The sequence below is a fragment of the Sturnus vulgaris genome, chromosome 22 (assembly GCF_052056855.1).
Source record: "Sturnus vulgaris isolate bStuVul1 chromosome 22, bStuVul1.hap1, whole genome shotgun sequence".
Taxonomy (NCBI): domain Eukaryota; kingdom Metazoa; phylum Chordata; class Aves; order Passeriformes; family Sturnidae; genus Sturnus; species Sturnus vulgaris.
The window spans coordinates 5990479-6006412 of NC_142264.1; the positions used below are offsets into that span (position 1 = coordinate 5990479).

The following is a 15934-nucleotide window of genomic DNA, read 5'->3' on the forward strand; positions in this document are numbered from 1 at the left end:
GCAAGGTGATAAACCCACAGACAATAGATGCTTTTAACACAGAGCACTGTAAAGTGAAACCTGTGAGTTTTATTCCTCAGAAGCCCCAGAAGAGCCTAAGGAAACTTTACAAAGGGAGAGGAAAGGACAAGCTAAAAGATATTTAGAGCTGAAACTTTAACTATTAAAATATCTATAGTTTAATGCAAGGCCTGAGTGCAGGAAGACTGGAAATAGAATACCTGCCTGGAAGAAAATAAAAATTTAAAAAACCCCAAACAAGCCAGCAAACCCAGGAGAGGCACATCCCCAATGCTCAATGTGCTGACAGGTCCTGAACCTTTTCCAGACATCCTTGAATTCCTAAGAGCATTTAGTTTTAATACATTTCAGACACGTTCTCCTCTAGCCAGAAGCATGAGAAGTTTGGGAAGGGAGTCCCAGCCCAGTCTGTGCCCCATCAGGCCCAGAGCAGCAGGCTGTGGCAGCTCTGCATGTGCACCCAGGCTGAGCTGGACTTGGGACCAGGACAGGCTGATGGGAGCCAGCATTACAGGCTGCTGCTTCAGCCTTGCTCACGGGTCAAACGATCCCAGTGCCACCTGACAACTCACTGGGTATATCATATTCCCACCTCCTGCCACAGACATGCACGAGGCGTCAAGCAAGTTTATTGTAAATAACCTGAAAAATTTGTCTCTGGAGGTTCCTGTATAACACTCCTCTTTTCACACTACAATTACAAAAACTGATTTAATGTTTCCTGTGAAGAGTTGCTATACCTACTTCGACTACTAACTACTACCTACTTCTAACCTCAGTTTACAGACTCCAGGTGACATGGGACACACTATTCAGATCAGTTCTCTGAAAACTCATGGTTATGAAGAGCTGCAGCTCAGCTTGATCACAGTCACAGACCTCCAAATGGCCCAGATCACAGGAGCCCAAATCGATTGCAGAGCAAACACCAGATTTGGTTCATAAGCGGCTCACAAGAGATTACCTGCCAGACATTACAACCTCAAACCCAATCAGTTTTGGAAGTGGTTGATTTTAGAGAAACAATCACAGACCCTAAACAACTTACAGATTTCTAACACTACACATATAGAGTATCTTCTTTCCTTTAATCTTTCCCAGTTAGTATCAAAATGTGATTGAAATGAAGAGAGGAGCACAGAGCAAAGCTAAGGCATGACCTGAGAGCCTCCACACACAGTAACTCTTCTGGAAATTCATCCCTCCTGAAGTTTCTCTAACTGCAACAGGGAAAAATATTTGGAAAAGGTCAAATGACTCAATACCACTGAGACCCGTAACTTTTCAAGCAAGAACAGGTTTCCATGTGCTTTCAGTTAGAGCACAGACAGGTTGGGGAAAGGCGGGAAACCCCCCAGCCCACTCTGCTCGTTTTGAGAGCTATGTATGTGTTTGGTTTTGAATTACAGTTGATTTTGCTGCTGGAACACATCTGCAACGCTGAGCGAACTGCTGAACCCCAGCCAGCTCAGAAAACAACCCACACGGCTGGCAGCACCAGCAAATCCCAAACGGCTCCTAGAAGCTGCTTTCAGGGATAACAAGGAGAGGGAGATGGATATTTCTCTGCACAAGCTTTTCCTGAAACACCCTCCAGTGCCACTTATTCTATTATGACTCCAGGAAGTGGAAGGGTTAATTTCTTTCCAAGTTCACATACTGTTTGAATTCCTTAGATAAACTGCTTCCACCAAACGCAGGGATCTAGCCTCAGGGGAGAACACTGTGAGGAAAAGCTCTTTTGATAGATTTTCTTCAAAAGAGAAATTAATTCAAAGTCCATTTCTGGAGGTGTTCCACACCCTCGGCTTCCACCAACTTCAGATGAGGTTGCATTGTGCCTCAGGACAAAAACCTCCAAGCTTTGAGCACTGTCCTACCACTTCTGTTTGGAAGACAGAAATGTTTTACGCTTGCTCAATAAAATCTCTCCTGAAATGAGACACCACAAAGAGGAAAACCAGACCCAATCAGGCTTTAACCCTGGGTTAAAGCAGTTAACAGCTAGCACAAACTAATCCTATACCTTTAAAACTGAGCAGTCACTCAGGAAAGCAAAAAAACAAGTTCTGAAAGCCACTGAAGGCTTCCCTCACATTTTGAAGCAGAAAGCAAGTCTGGGCTGTTTTGGAATTCATGTTTGCATACTGTTCGTGGTAATCTGTGCGCATAGTTGGAAACAAAGCAAGTTTTTATTAGCAATTAGTAACAAGAGTAGGGTCAGACCTGCCTGAAGCAGTCAGAGAAATGCCAATACAGGATGGCAGAACCTTTTAAGATGTGTAGCAGAACGATCCCAACATGACATAGAAAACACTGCTGCTCTGAAGTGGGAAATGCAATAGCATCAGTTCAAGGAGATAAACTGGGTCTTTAACACTGACAACTTTGACTCCAGGCAGCAGTTTTCCCTTGCACAGCAATTTGCAATGCAAAACAAACTACTTCCACCCTTACCAAGAAGAGACATTCAGTATCAAAGGGGGAGAGCAAAGCTGAGAAGGGTTGATTTGCTTAGACATAGTTTTCTACAGAGCTGAGTTTCAAGTAAGGCATTAAGGCAGTACAGAACAGGGCTTGAAACAGTGTGTGAGAACTTGGGCAAGGAGGAGGGGGGAAGAGAAGAGAGGATTTAATCCCCTTTCAGGGGAGTGACCTCCCACTCTCTCCCCTCATCTCTGAAAAATTCAATCCAGCTCGGATCAGCCAACACCACCCAGGTTCAGAGCTCTCCAACTATGTATTTCCCCTGCTCCCGAGAATGATATGGCATGTGGGGCCCTACAACAGGACTATTAAAATCCCATCAAGGGGTAAGCAAGTGGTGGCCATATGCTAAACCACTCAAGGGAAGAATAACCAGGGAAAGAAACACAGCCAGGCAGCAAATCTACAGGCAAGGTCTTACCTGGTAGATAAACTAGCAAAGTCTCCTCCATCTAGCAGCCTGATTTTGCAGAACAGAACCCCATTGACAAAGGGGACAGCAGTCAGCTCTTCTAGAGTGAAACTTGTCTGAAATTTGAATTTCTTCTTCTTCATCAGGAAAGCCATGGGCAAATTCAGCGTGGAAAGCTCAGGAATTCCAAACAAGATCAGGGAGAAGTGGCTCACAGCACAAACAGACAAGCAGAGGAAGGGCAGTCGTTCCGGGAGCAGAAACAGGGAGTAAATTCCAGTTCAGTTACAACGACGGCCCAGCTTCAAACGCACGATTCTCTTCTCTTTGGCAGTCGGATCTGGCTGCGGGATCATCGCCACGGCAGGCTTCAGGTGAGCAGGAAGAGGTCAGATCAAATCTCTGCAACATCTCCAAGGGAAAAGCGAGGGAGGGAAGTTGGGTCTCAGCTCCAGACCAGCAGGAGCTGTCCCAGTTAGAGGCTGCAGTGCTCTGTCTTCAGCACAACACCTCCTGAAAGCATCACTTGTGAGAAATCATCTCGAGTCCCCGGAGAGGCCTTAGGTCTGCAGGCAGCACATTCAGAGAGCTTCCAGTCTCTCTCTTGTGCAACTCTTTGATACAGGTCTTTGGGTCAGCCTTTGGGAGGGAAATGAGTAAATTAGTTCCAGCCAGTCTTGGACTCCTCCTCCTGCTCTAAAACCTGTTTGGATGGGTAATATTCAGTCCAGACTCATTCCAGTCTGAAGAGGTACGGCCCCAATTAGCCCAGCCCCAACATCCTCTTTCCCCTTTTTGCCTAGGGCAAGCTTCACTGTTGTCATCCCCCTTGTAATTTCTGTTTTGCAAAGCAGCTAATAAAAATTTGCTCTATTTTCAGTCATTATATTTAGAAGCAGTTTACAGCTCACGATCATTCTAATGTGTAGTCTAAGCAGAAGAAGGAAAAGCCGTCTCAAGAAATGAAAAATACGTTTCTTTCCTGCATTTCCAAGCAGCCCTAAACGTTAGCACCTGTATCTTATGAAGGGAGAAAGCAGCAGAGAGAGGGGAAAAAAACAAGCAGCCTGCTCCAGATTACACAGCATAACAACCGAATCAGGTCATCTGGCTGTCCAATCGCCAGGCCCACCGGGAATGCTGCCTTCCCCCCGGCACCGGGTCTGCTCAGAGCTGTGCCATGTACAGCCCAGATTTCGGTCTGGAGACAGAGATTTCGTTACACATTAACACCCAAAACAGGGAGGCGAAAGCTGATGAACATCTCAAAGGGACAAGGTTATGAACACCAGGCAGTAAACACTCCTCACTGATTCTAGGAGCTGCCGGCGTGGGTGGTGGGTGATTAAAGACCCTCTCCCGCGCGGTGGCTGCGGGAGAACCCAGCTGTCTCTGTCAGGGCCCGAGCACCTCCACGGCCGTTCTGCTGTCCCACAGACACCTTGGAGCACAGTGGGGGCGAGACGGGTCAATGCTCTACACCACCAGCCCACTCCACGAGCAGCGCCTGCCCCTGCGCCGAGCTGCTGCCAGGTCTCAGCCTTGGCTGCTGTGAGGTCACAGCCTGTCCCCTGGCACTCCGGGGTCATGCACTGAACGGTATTCAGGACCCAGCTCTCTGTCCAAGCACTGAGCTGTGCCCAGGTCCCAGCTCTCTGTCCGAGCCGTGCACTGAGCTGTGCCCAGGTCCCAGCTCTCTGTCCGAGCCGTGCACTGAGCTGTGCCCAGGTCCCAGCTCTCTGTCCGAGCCGTGCACTGAGCTGTGCCCAGATCTAAGCCCAGTTCTCTGCCTGAGCCGTGCCCAGGTCCCAGCTCTCTGTCTAAGCCCTGCACTAAGCTGTGCCCAAATCTTAGCCCAGCTCCCTCTCTGAGCCGTGCACTGAGCTGTGCCCAGGTCCCAGCTCTCTGTCTAAGCCACGCACTGAGCTATGCCAGATCTTAGTCCACCTCTTGGCCCTCTGAATCCCGACTGCCCTGCAGCCCGCCCCCAGGGGCCAAGCACCGAGCCCTGCCCGGGCCGCAGCCCAGCTCCGGCCCCACAGCCCCTGTACCGAGCTGCAGCCCGGGCTCAGCACCCTCGCAGCCCGTGCTGCCCGATCTTGCCCCTCTCCCAGCTCTCCATCACCAGCTGCCTTACGGAAGGTCTCAGCACGCTTCCCAGCGCCCTCCACTGACCTGCGGCGCGGTCCCGGCCCGGTGCCTGCCCGGCCCTGCCCGCTCCTCCACCCCGCTCCTCACACGGCGGCCGCCGCTCGCCGACACGGCCGCCTCTACCCGCGCTACGCCAACTGCGGCCGCTACGCCAACAGCGCGGGCAGCACACGGGGAGAGAGGCGCCGCCACGCTTCGGGAATACCGACAGCACGTAACCCTCGCCCTCCCCCCGAGATTAGAGAACGAGAGGGGCGCCTCCCGATTGGACAGCAGCAAGGAGGCGGGCTGAGCTCTGCGAGGCAGTGATTGGCTGATCCGGCACGGGGCGGGGAAAACAGCGCGAGGATTGGAGGGAAGCGCTGTCGGTTTGGACAAGCCCCGCCCCTGCCTGAGGGGGTGGGCGGGAAGCGGGGTCCTCGGTGTCTCCTCAGCGGGAGCTGGACCTGGGCTTCCCGCCGCACAAGATGTCTGGGAGCCCCTCTGCAGGCTGAGAGCTCCCAGCTGGCACGGGAGCTGAGAGGGTGGAGTGTCCCTGCCTGGGCCGAGGTGGTGGCAGAGTCATCTCTGACATGAGATATAGGGAGCTCCTGGGAGTGGGTCCAGCGGAGGGCAGAGGATGACAGGGGAATTGGAGCATCTCTGCTATGAGGAAAGGTTGAGGAAGATGGGTCTGTTTAGCCTGGAGAAGACGTAACTGGGAGGGGACTTCATTAATGTATATAAATACCTGAAGTGGAGTGCCAAGAGGATGAAGCCAGGCTCAGCTCAGTGGTGCCAACCACAAGGACACCAGGCAATACGCAGGAAGCGATGCCCAGGAAGTTTTACCTGAACATAAGGAAGAACTTTCCTGTGCAGTGATTGCTCACTGGCCCAGAGATGTTTTGGAGTCTCCCTCACCGGAGATATTCCAGAACCGTCTGGACACAATCCTGTGCCATGTGCTCTGGGATGACCCTGCTTGAGCAGGAAGGTGAGACCAGATGAGCCACGATGATCCTTTCCAACCTGACCCATTCTGGGTTTGGTGACAGACATCATCTCTGCAACCTCCTGACAGCCAGGAACCCTTCCCCTGGCTTGTCCCAGTGCCCAAGCAGCTCCTGGTGACATCCCTCTCATCAGCGTGTCCTATGGGCTGCAGGCACACGGTTCCTCAGGCCCCTCAGCGGTGTGGCCATCCTGTCCTCCCCTCAGGACACCACAGAGCGGCTGTGGGTCAGGCCAGCAGTGCATGGGCTGGCTGGGAGCAGGAGGGAGAGCTTGGTACCACAGAGCCCTGGGGGAGCAGCACGAGGCAGGGCCTGGAGCTGGAATCTCACCCTCCGCATGTGAGATGTGGCAACCAGTTGGGCACATCCCTTCATCAAATTGGCTCCTTGTTATTATGTGCTGCTGCTGCGTCCAGCGCTGTGGCTGGCATCCCTGGTTAGGCTGGATTCCGTTGTTTAAGGGCAAGCAGAACAAAATGTCTCTCCTTGTCCTGAAGGAGCCTGCAATCATCAACGTGATTTGCCTAGATTTTAAATTGAGGCATTTGCCCAAGAGCCTCTGTGGCTGAGAAGTTGAGGCTCATATGGGAGGAACTGTTCCCAAGGCTGATATGCAAAGCTTGGATGAAAGCCTTGGAGTCCTTGCTCTCTGCCAGGCTTTGATGCCCAGACTCCTTGCCTGTAATCTGCCATCTATGCAGACAATATCAGAGCTATCGAATAATTCCACCACAATGTGAGCCTCGGGAAAAAAAAAAAAAAAAGAAAAGAAAGAAAAAAAGAGTCTGCTAGGAAAAGTACAGAGAAATGTCCTTGGATAAAAGTGAAAAATTGGATCAAGCCAAATACATTGTTACAATTTTTGCTTACCAGGTTAAGTTTACACAGCCTTTGGACTGGGAAAACATTCTGTATTGGTACGGTGAAACCATGACAGGACATATCAGGAGTTACCAGGAAACAGCAGGGATTACAGGCTGCTGTTACAGGTGAGGCTTGAATCCTTCCATCAATTCTTGTCTGATGTTTTCAAGGCTTTGAGACATTGCTGGAGATGGGCTGGCAATTTTTGATTTGTGTTTGCAGTTTATTGGGAAAGAGCTGAGCCTGCTAAATATTTGATATTTACCAAGCTATGATGCTGAAATACCAGAGGCATCTGAAGAATCCAGCCCAGTTCTCACACCTCTCATGCCCCAGCACATGGCTGACAGATATGTGGATGCTCTGCTTCCATCCCTAGGTAAAGGACAAACGATCCCTGTGTGTGGTGTGGGAGGAGACTGTGTTATCTGCTATGATTCACTCTGGTAAATAACCTTCTGGAGGACTGCTCTTGTTTATAGCAACAGCCTCATATGCTAAAGTTTACAGAGACTTTAATCCTTGCTGTTCTCACGCATATTTACTTTGCAGTTTTATCAGAAACATCTCTTGAAAACCTCAGTGTTTTTATAATTAATTGAATAATGTGACTGATGTTAAAAATAAATGGATTTGGAAAAATGCCCAGCAAGCTGCTGAGCAGTGTGTAGTATAGCAACCGTAGCTGCATTCTCAGGGATATGTGTGTTTTCCTAACAAACGCAGTCTCATGACTGAGAGATTAAATCTTTATTAGTTCAAAATTCACCCTGTTGATTTTGCTGTGTTTATGCTGCATAATTGTTTCTGGAGAAATTCACATGTTTTAAAGGGACCGTGCTACTGTTTACAGAGGGGATGGGTTAGTCTGAGCCTTCCACAGAGGGAATGTGCGTGTAGGGTATCTTCATCCATCCACATCCCTCTGCCTTTATAATATTTTCCGCTCCAGGTGCAATCCGTTGGCCATGGGGCCGTGTCTGTGACCAAGGTGCTTTGATACCCATGGATTCTGCTCATCCCAGACTCACATCCTGTGGATTTCTCCTCTATGGCAATGCCCACCTCACCTCTCCTCCATGACCCTCAGCCATATCCCTGCCCTGTGCTCTTCCTGACCTAAGCCTTTCCTGAGGCCGCTCCCCAGTGCCGCCACCACTTCCTCAACTTTTGCTGGCTCAGGGCATTTTCTTATCAGCCTGGGATATTTTTATCAGTCTGTGCTGTGCAGTTAAGTCTGGGCCTCACCTCTGCTCTCCTGCAGAGGTGTGCCTGGCTGCCCAGGGCTGGGACCGCTGTGCTCTGTGAGTGGCCACCAACAGAGATGCCTTGTCTTGCCTCCTCTCTGCTTTGAGGACAGAGATAAAGCAGCAGTGGAGAAACAAGGCAAGATAAATGCAGGAGGGATAAAACTCAATGAGGTGAAGTGAGGTAGATCCTGTAATGCATTTGGTGAGCCTTCAAATCCTATCTCTTATCCCAGGGGAATCCCAGATGCACAAGCCCTGTAAACTACATCATCAGCATCTTCCTCTGGAAAGCATCATCACGCTAATTCATTTGTCCTGGCAGCCAAATGATTAAAGTTTTAGAACTAAATTACACATGTTGCTGTAACAGCATAAACACAGTAATGGTTCTCCTCTGTTACACCTGTCGCCTCTGCTGTAATGGCCTTAATGAGCTTTCAGCCTCATCATCCAAAAGAAAGAGATTATCACAGGACACTTTGTGCTGTAAATGCATTCTTGGAACCGTGGGTGGGATGCAATGCCCTGCTCCAAGGAGCTGTGGGTGGGAGCTGAAGTGGTTGGGTGCCTCCCCCTGAACCGGGGGCAGGTCCAGGCTGGGGAGCTCCCAAAATGGGGCAGGGGGTGCAGACACCACAGCAGGGTAAGCTGTAACATGCAGGCAGCTGGAAACCCTGTGAGGGGAATGTATACCTATCCCCGCTGCATAGGATTATCCCACGGGGTGGAGTTATTCCAAGCTTGCATCTTCTCAGTTTAATAACAGGCTGTGAGCTGCACTTTGACCTGCTTGTGTTTTTCACTTGTTCCATATTTAACTGAACTCATCATCATAAAGGCCAGGAACTGTTTCACTTTCTGTGCCAGGCTGGGTTTCCTGTTGGATGTGCAAAGGACACACCTGCACAGTAGGTTTCTGGCCTGCCAGCACTGGGAATGCTGTTATTTGACAAAGTGAACCAAGGAATCTGGAGTCGGTAGATTCCTTTCCCCAAATATGTGGCTAGACCTGAAAATCCAGTTGCCTGGCTTTTTTTGTTTACTGGTTTCCATGTCTGCTTCAGTGGGTCCTGGGAATGTACAGCAGGACTCTCCCTTCATTCTGGGAGGTCTGTGGGTGGAACTGGATCTCGTTTGCCCCTTCCAAAATCTGCAGACTTGGAACCTGCTTTGCCTCAAGGCTTGTTGTGTTTATTAAGCCTTACCCTGAGTCTATATCCCAGCTTCCATCCCTTCAGTGTTGTGCTGGACAAGAGACTTGCTGGTTGTGGCTGTGGTCTGTCCCACTGACTGCAACCCCACAAATGCTGCTGCTACCCCAAATACATCAGAAGCAACTGTAAGTCTGTGGTTCCCCCTTGACACACCAACCTCTAATTTGGGATCTCAGGTGGCAGAGGTGAAAGAAACTGCCCCTGCTGGCGCTGGGATTCTGCCTCGGGTTAATCACCTGCACATCTGGGACCCAAGGGCTCCTGAGCCCCATTTGCAGGTGATATCGACTTCATTCCAGCACTCAAAAAGTGGGCTGGAAGCTGTGCTGCTCAGTCTCATGAAGCTTCTTATCAGGTGCTTTCAACCAAGACGAAGAATCTTAAATGCTTCAATTTTCACACTGTCCTGACCATCCTTCTGCTGGCAGCACTTACTGGCAACAACCTCTCACACTGCAACAGGAAAAAACCCACAAAAGATCCTCAGAAAAATGCTTTGCCAAAACAGGCTTGACAAACTTTAAAAACATGTTGGAGGAAGTAGAGGTTATTTGGGTGAGTATGCAGGCGATATCATTCTGTCCCTTGGTGGGGATCTGCTCCCAGAACTGCAGTGCAGTGATGGCAGTGTGCTGTACGTGTGGGATACTGACATATGTGTGGCCTTCTAAAAAACCTTAAAACCTGTCCCTTTGCTTATAATGAGGGATTGATGTGAGTTTTTAAATCTTGTGCTTGCCCATTCTGTTCTGTAGTGAACTCATCCCAAAGACAGACATCTCAGTGTCCTCTGCCATGTCTGTGGGAAGCAGAGGGACCTGTCTGAATCCCCAGGCATCATGACTTTTCCAGGGATATCTCATTGCTGCACTCTGCCCTTCAAATTTCCTCCTCTCCAGGCTCTCAGCCCTGAAAAGATTCACCAGTGAAGGGTGCAAAGAGGATCCCACAAGGTCTGGAGGACAGGGCTGGTTCCTGGGACAGTGCAGTGCCACAGCTCGGGATCCCGGCGAGCAGTGCCATCTCCTGGAAAGCCGGGCTGCAGCCGCACACATGGCAGGCAGAGCTTTGCTCCGGAGGGAGCAGCGGTGCTCCTGGTGGCTTGGTGCTGTCTCCATGGCCACAAACATTTTCTTGTCACCACTGAGAGTCCCCCCACCAAACTCCCTTTTCCCCAGCAGGCAGGAAGATGCTGCTCACCCCCATGTCCGAGGCACCCTGTGGCAGAACATCTCTGCATGGCTCCTTCCCAGTCTGGATGTTGAATACAAATCTCCAGGTACAAAAAGAACGGTAGAGGAGAACAAATAAACATCTATAAATATTACTCCTTAGCTTTTGTTCTGTTGGGGCATCAGTTGCCTGTTCAGTTGAATGTCGGGTGTACTTGTTTGCCCTGTCAGTGTCCTGTTCACCCCTTCTGTCCTGGTTTTTACATTAAGGGACACTTTTCTCTGTCCCTCCCCAAGTTTGATAACTCTTCATGAGCAACAACCAAGCCCCCTCATAGTACAGTTCACCCTATATTTAAAATGTTGCCACATCCTTTTAATGAGACAAAAATCTGTACACACAACACACGCTTGAATGCTGCTGGCTTGACTAAGCTCTGCATTTATCCTGAAAAGACAAGAAAAATAGGTGGTTCCAATGGCAACATGTTTACTCCTCTAGAAAAGCAACAAAGCCGAAGTGCTTAGTCACTGAAAAAAATGCACACTGCAATTTAAAGCCAAAGGCTGGTATTTCTACCATTATTTTAGCCTATTGTGGCATCTTCTCAGCAGCTGGGAGATTACTGTACTTCAGTAATCCATCAAACATTGTGAAATAACTCGTGCTCGAAGGTAAGCCTGTAAAAGCTATTATTTGAAAAAGACTGTAATTATGTAAATACAAGACCACTAGCTTCACAAACAAGAGGAAAAGCTACTGTGCCTTGTGGTTGTTCACAGCTCTCCTTGGTCCCTGAGGACTGTTGCAAAGTTGTCGTCATGAATTATTTTCACTTCTGCCTTGGCACACACCAATGAACTGCAACAGCCTGTTTACCAAAATGTATTTTTATTAAAATTCATATTTGTAAAGGAGAGATCATTACACAAATGAGGTAAACCAACACATATGACATAGTTCTCACTTTAAAAATAAATTTCAATTCAGCAATTGATTTGATTCCACAAAGTCTAAGAGGAAGAGTCAGGTAAGTGCTACTCATGTGGTGAGATGCCAGACAAGGCAGGATCCACCCTGACTCAGCTTGGAGATGTCAGTCCCAAAGGGTTGGGAGTCTTCCTGGGACCAAACCCTTCTCACTGTGTTGTCCTCTTCTCCCCTATGAGATTTGTAGACAAGAGGAGATGAGTAAAGGCCAGGGACTGACAATGGTGACCTCTTCACCTACTGCTCTAACCAGGGGTTCCCCATCAGCATCTCCCCATTAAAGGCTGTGTAAAGGTTTCATTTGATTGTGCAAATTCACTCCCTCGTCAGCCCTAAAGGAGACTTAACAGCAAGTTCCATTTCAAATGTAATAACCTGGCAAGCAATAAGCCTGTTAAATGTAAGCCACTTTTGCAAGGTAGAAGACTTACACTTCCTTTTTTTCTTTCTCTAAGTTTTCTTCCATGCATATACAAGTGGACCCTTAATCTAAAAGTTTATGAAGTTACTGCAAGTCTGTGAGAATCATGTTGACCATCCTGTGCAATTAAGCTTTCTCATTAAGGACCAAACCCCATAGCCTGAATGCCTCAGAAGTGGCTGTAAGGTTGTTTCACCCTGTATAACGGTATAGGATAGTGAGGAGAATCTCAGCTGTTTTTCAGGATGAGGCCAGCCAGCAGACAAACACAGAATGCCTGGACTCAATTCCAGCTCCCAAACAGTACAAAACAAACATCACCAGCAGCAGAACCAAGTAATGCCCCAAAATTCACTCAAATAAGTGGCTGACAAACTCCTAAACATTGGGAATTCCTGTGTGGCTGCAGCTTAGTCCAGGACCTTAGTCCAGGTCCACTTTGATGGATCAAGGTATTGTAGAGGTGACAAACTATGCAGATGAGGCAGAGATGGGGTTTCACTGTTCCATCCATCTGAGTGAAACTCATCCAGGCCCTTGGGTGTTTACGCTGTGACAAATAAACGCATTGTGCCAAGACGTATCCCAGGAGAGTTTCTGGTACCCAAGACATGAAACTTTCATCACGTCTGCCAAGTTGGTAGAGAAATTTCATGACTGCACGCAGATAAAACATGAGGTGAATGCACTTTTCAATCCCACTGGGATCCTCAGGGGAGGTAGGTGGGACTTAAACTGCACAGAGGCTGGGTGCTGGTCTGCATGGGCTGGATGTGACGCTGCAGGAGCACGATCCACAGCTCTCAGTGAAGAGGGAAGGTTCTGCCACATCCGGTACCATGTTTCCAGTAAATGCTTTCAGCAACAGCCAGAAACGCATTCTCTGTGTGCTCTGTGGGTTCACAATCACTGTACCTTGTACAGCTGTACAGCTGCAGCACTGATATCCCGACAGAACTCTCCACGTTAGAAGTCAGTTAAAGGCTATAGATCTCGAGAGAGAGACAAAAAGAGAGGTGTCATACTTTGGACAGTTTTTTTTTCAAACAGAAATTAAAAATAACTTAAAAAAAAAAATCTATTGTTTGAGGAACTAAAGCAATTCATGTTAAGTTTCTGGTTTATTACACATCCTGCTATGGCTCTGTATGAGAGCCTGAAAAGGCAGATAAGCACAAGATTAGCAGAGAAAACTGTTTAGACTTAGCCCAAACTCCAAGGGAGCTATTCACACTGAGAAGAGGCAGCACCCCTTGCTCCCAAGTCTCCTCTCCCAGCATGGGTAGGTTTTTAGCATGGCATATGTCCCATAGAATCACAGAATTGTTTAGGTTGGAAAAGACTTTTAAGATGATTGAGTTCAACTGTCTCCCCAGCACTGCCACATCCACCACTAACCCATGTCCCCAACTGCCATTATCTACATATCTTTCAAATCCCTCCAGGAATGGTGACTCCACCACTGCCCTGGGCAGCCTGTGCCAGGGCTTGACAACTCTTTCAGGGAGGAAATTTTTCCTAACATCAGTCTAAAGCTCCCCTCCCATCACTGTTTCTTTCACTGATCATACCATCTTGCTGCCCTGTCTGGCCAGGGTCAGTGGTGACCGATGGGCTGGGTGTATTGCTCTGCAAAAATCGACGGAAGTCCTTAATCATGGGGCGGAGGACCTGGATGAGGGCACTCAGTGCTGCCTGTGTCCCCTCCATGGCCTGTGCCTGCCGCTCCTGGGCACACGCCTGCACCTCCTGCGAGCGGCGAATCATCTGGAGCAAGTCATTCTGCTGCTCCAGGTGCTGGGCAATCTCCTTCACGTGCAGGTTGGTTACTCGCTGCTCCTGCAGGAGCTTGGCTGAGTTCAGGGCAATGCGGCTTTTCAGCTCCTGGGGCTTGGCAGACACCTCGTGCTGATGGGCCATCATCTCCAGGGGCGCCTCCGCAGTCACGGTGGTGGGGGCTTCCGTGGTGCAGTACTCCACAACCCCGTCCTCCAGACTGTGGTAGGTTGTCTCTGCAGGAACTGAGAACAAAGGACAGAAAGGGAGTCAGGAATAGCTGTGATATGGGATTTTTATCTACAGGACTATTCAGTGAATATCACAGGAATACGGCCTGTTCACTGAGATAACATACAATGGTCAGCAATGCATAAAATGACCTATTTAAGTCTACTCCACCCTCAGTCGAGCTTCCTTCTGGGCTGTACAAAGGAATAGGGTATGCCTTATCTGTCTAGACAATATAATTTCTCAACCTCTAGTTTAAAACAATCTTTCCAAGCAGCATTAACTGACTGACACAACAGCAAAGACCCAGAATGGCCCCTGTCCGTAGAAGGGATGCTCTTTGGGACACTGCACACTTGAAAATCAGCCCCGAAGATGTTTTTTCCCCTGCTTTTGTCCCTAGAGAGGGACTGAAGAAAATCCCAAGGTGGAAAGGATCCTTGGTTGCCTTGTTCTTAAGGCTGAGTCGAGCTGTCAAAGCTGACTTTCAGTACCTGCGTATCTTGGGGCCACTCCCCTACAGCACAAGGGCAGACCGGGAGGAGCATTTCATCACAGAGATGTGGAGATTTCTTTTCGTTGGGGCTTCTCTTTGCCCAAAGAACTTGTGAACACCCTATCCCTGGAAACGTTCAAGGCCAGGCTGGATGCAGAAACCTGGTCTAGTAGAAGGTGTCTCTGCCCATGGCAGGGGGTTGGAACTGGGTGCTCTTTAAGGCCCTTTCCAACCGAAACCTTTCTGTGGCTCTCTCCCCACACAAGGCTCGGGGGGTGTCAGGGCCTGTGTGTGGCCCCGCAGTCCAGCCCAGAGCGTTCCGGCGGGCGCAGCACTCACTCTGGGTCAGGGTGACCGTGGTGGCGGACGCGGTGATGGGGATCTCGCTCCCGTCACCCGCGCCGCAGTCGCCGCTCGGCAGGCTGATGATGGTGGCCTCTCCCAGCAGGTTGCAGATGCGCTGCTGCATGGGGGTGAGGATCACCGGGGCGGCCGCGGCGCCCGCCGGGTCCTCGCCCTCAGGCCCGTTGCCGCCGCCGTTCTGGTTCTCGCCTCCCCCTTCCATGGCGGCCCGCACTTGGGCCACTTTGCGCCGCACCTCGGTCTTGAGGTCGGACCACTTCTTCTTGACCTCGGGCAGCTCGCGGTGGCAGGTGGCGACGGCGTTGACGCGGCGCAGGATGTCGTGCCAGGCGGCGGCCTTGGCGGCCAGCGGCACGCCCGCGTTGAAGTGGTTGACGAGGAGGTGCTTTCCCCGCTCCAGCTCCTCCACGATGATCTCCACCTCCCGCTCCGAGAAGTTCATCTTCCGCTTCTTGGCTGGGGGCGCCGGCGGCGACGCCATGGCCATGGGGGGCACCGGGGCACAGGGTCACACCTGGGGGGGGCCTGGGGGACGCCGGGCAGGGCCGAGGGGCGGCAGGGCCCCCCCACCCCCGGGGCCGGGGACAACAGGGGGGCCCCGAGGCCCCTCAGGGCCCGGAGGGGTCGGTCCCCCCTGCTCCCCCTTTGGCACCGCCAACGATACGCAAATTGCGTACGGCGCCCGCCCGGCAGCCCCGCGCAACGGCCCCCGCCCTGCGGCACTGGCGTAATGGCTTCCAGAATCGGCCCCTCTTCCTGCCACGCCAGATTGGCCCGCCCGCCTGCCCGTCACGCGAGTTTCCCGCCTCCCGCCTGCACTGCCGCATTATTATTGGTCAGCAGCCCTGTCCATCAGGAAGCCAAGAGGCGGCCCCGCCCCGCCGCTGGTCTCAGGACACTAGGCCTGCGTGGGGCCGGTGAGGGGTTGGGACCACCCGTGGATTTCCTTGCTCCAATCCCATTGGGTGCTTCTCCTGTCCATCAATCCAGAGCGCGCGCTGCTTTCCAACCTACCGGATGTGCGCGACGTCCGTCAAGCTCAAACTGGCTGCCGGCTGTTGCTCTGATTGGAGCTGTTCGCTTTGTCACC

At 50.6% G+C, this 15934-nt stretch overlaps 2 protein-coding genes across 3 annotated transcripts in view; both read right to left on the reverse strand.

The window, feature by feature from the left end:
* Positions 1 to 5185, reverse strand: part of EEIG1 (estrogen-induced osteoclastogenesis regulator 1) — a 37511-nt gene extending 32326 nt beyond the window's left edge. The window contains exons 1-2 of the mRNA XM_014873138.2: positions 5096 to 5185; positions 2930 to 3559 (exon numbers count right to left, since the gene is read on the reverse strand). Of these exons, the coding sequence (XP_014728624.1) occupies positions 2930 to 3075 (146 nt within the window). The 5' untranslated portion in view covers positions 3076 to 3559; positions 5096 to 5185. The remainder of the gene's footprint in view (positions 1 to 2929; positions 3560 to 5095) is intronic.
* A 6256-nt stretch (positions 5186 to 11441) lies between these two features.
* Positions 11442 to 15473, reverse strand: NAIF1 (nuclear apoptosis inducing factor 1). 2 transcript variants are annotated; one of them, XM_014873139.2, is made up of 3 exons: positions 14821 to 15473; positions 13550 to 13999; positions 11442 to 12962 (listed from the first exon to the last, which is right to left on the reverse strand). In XM_014873139.2, the coding sequence occupies exons 1-3, from the start codon at positions 15329 to 15331 to the stop codon at positions 12952 to 12954; spliced, it is 972 nt and encodes a 323-aa protein (XP_014728625.1). In that variant the 5' UTR covers positions 15332 to 15473; the 3' UTR covers positions 11442 to 12951. The 2 variants fall into 2 exon arrangements, with proteins under 2 accessions (XP_014728625.1, XP_014728626.1); XM_014873140.2 differs by having other exon boundaries at positions 11442 to 12970; positions 14821 to 15471.
* Between the last annotated feature and the right edge of the window lie 461 nt (positions 15474 to 15934).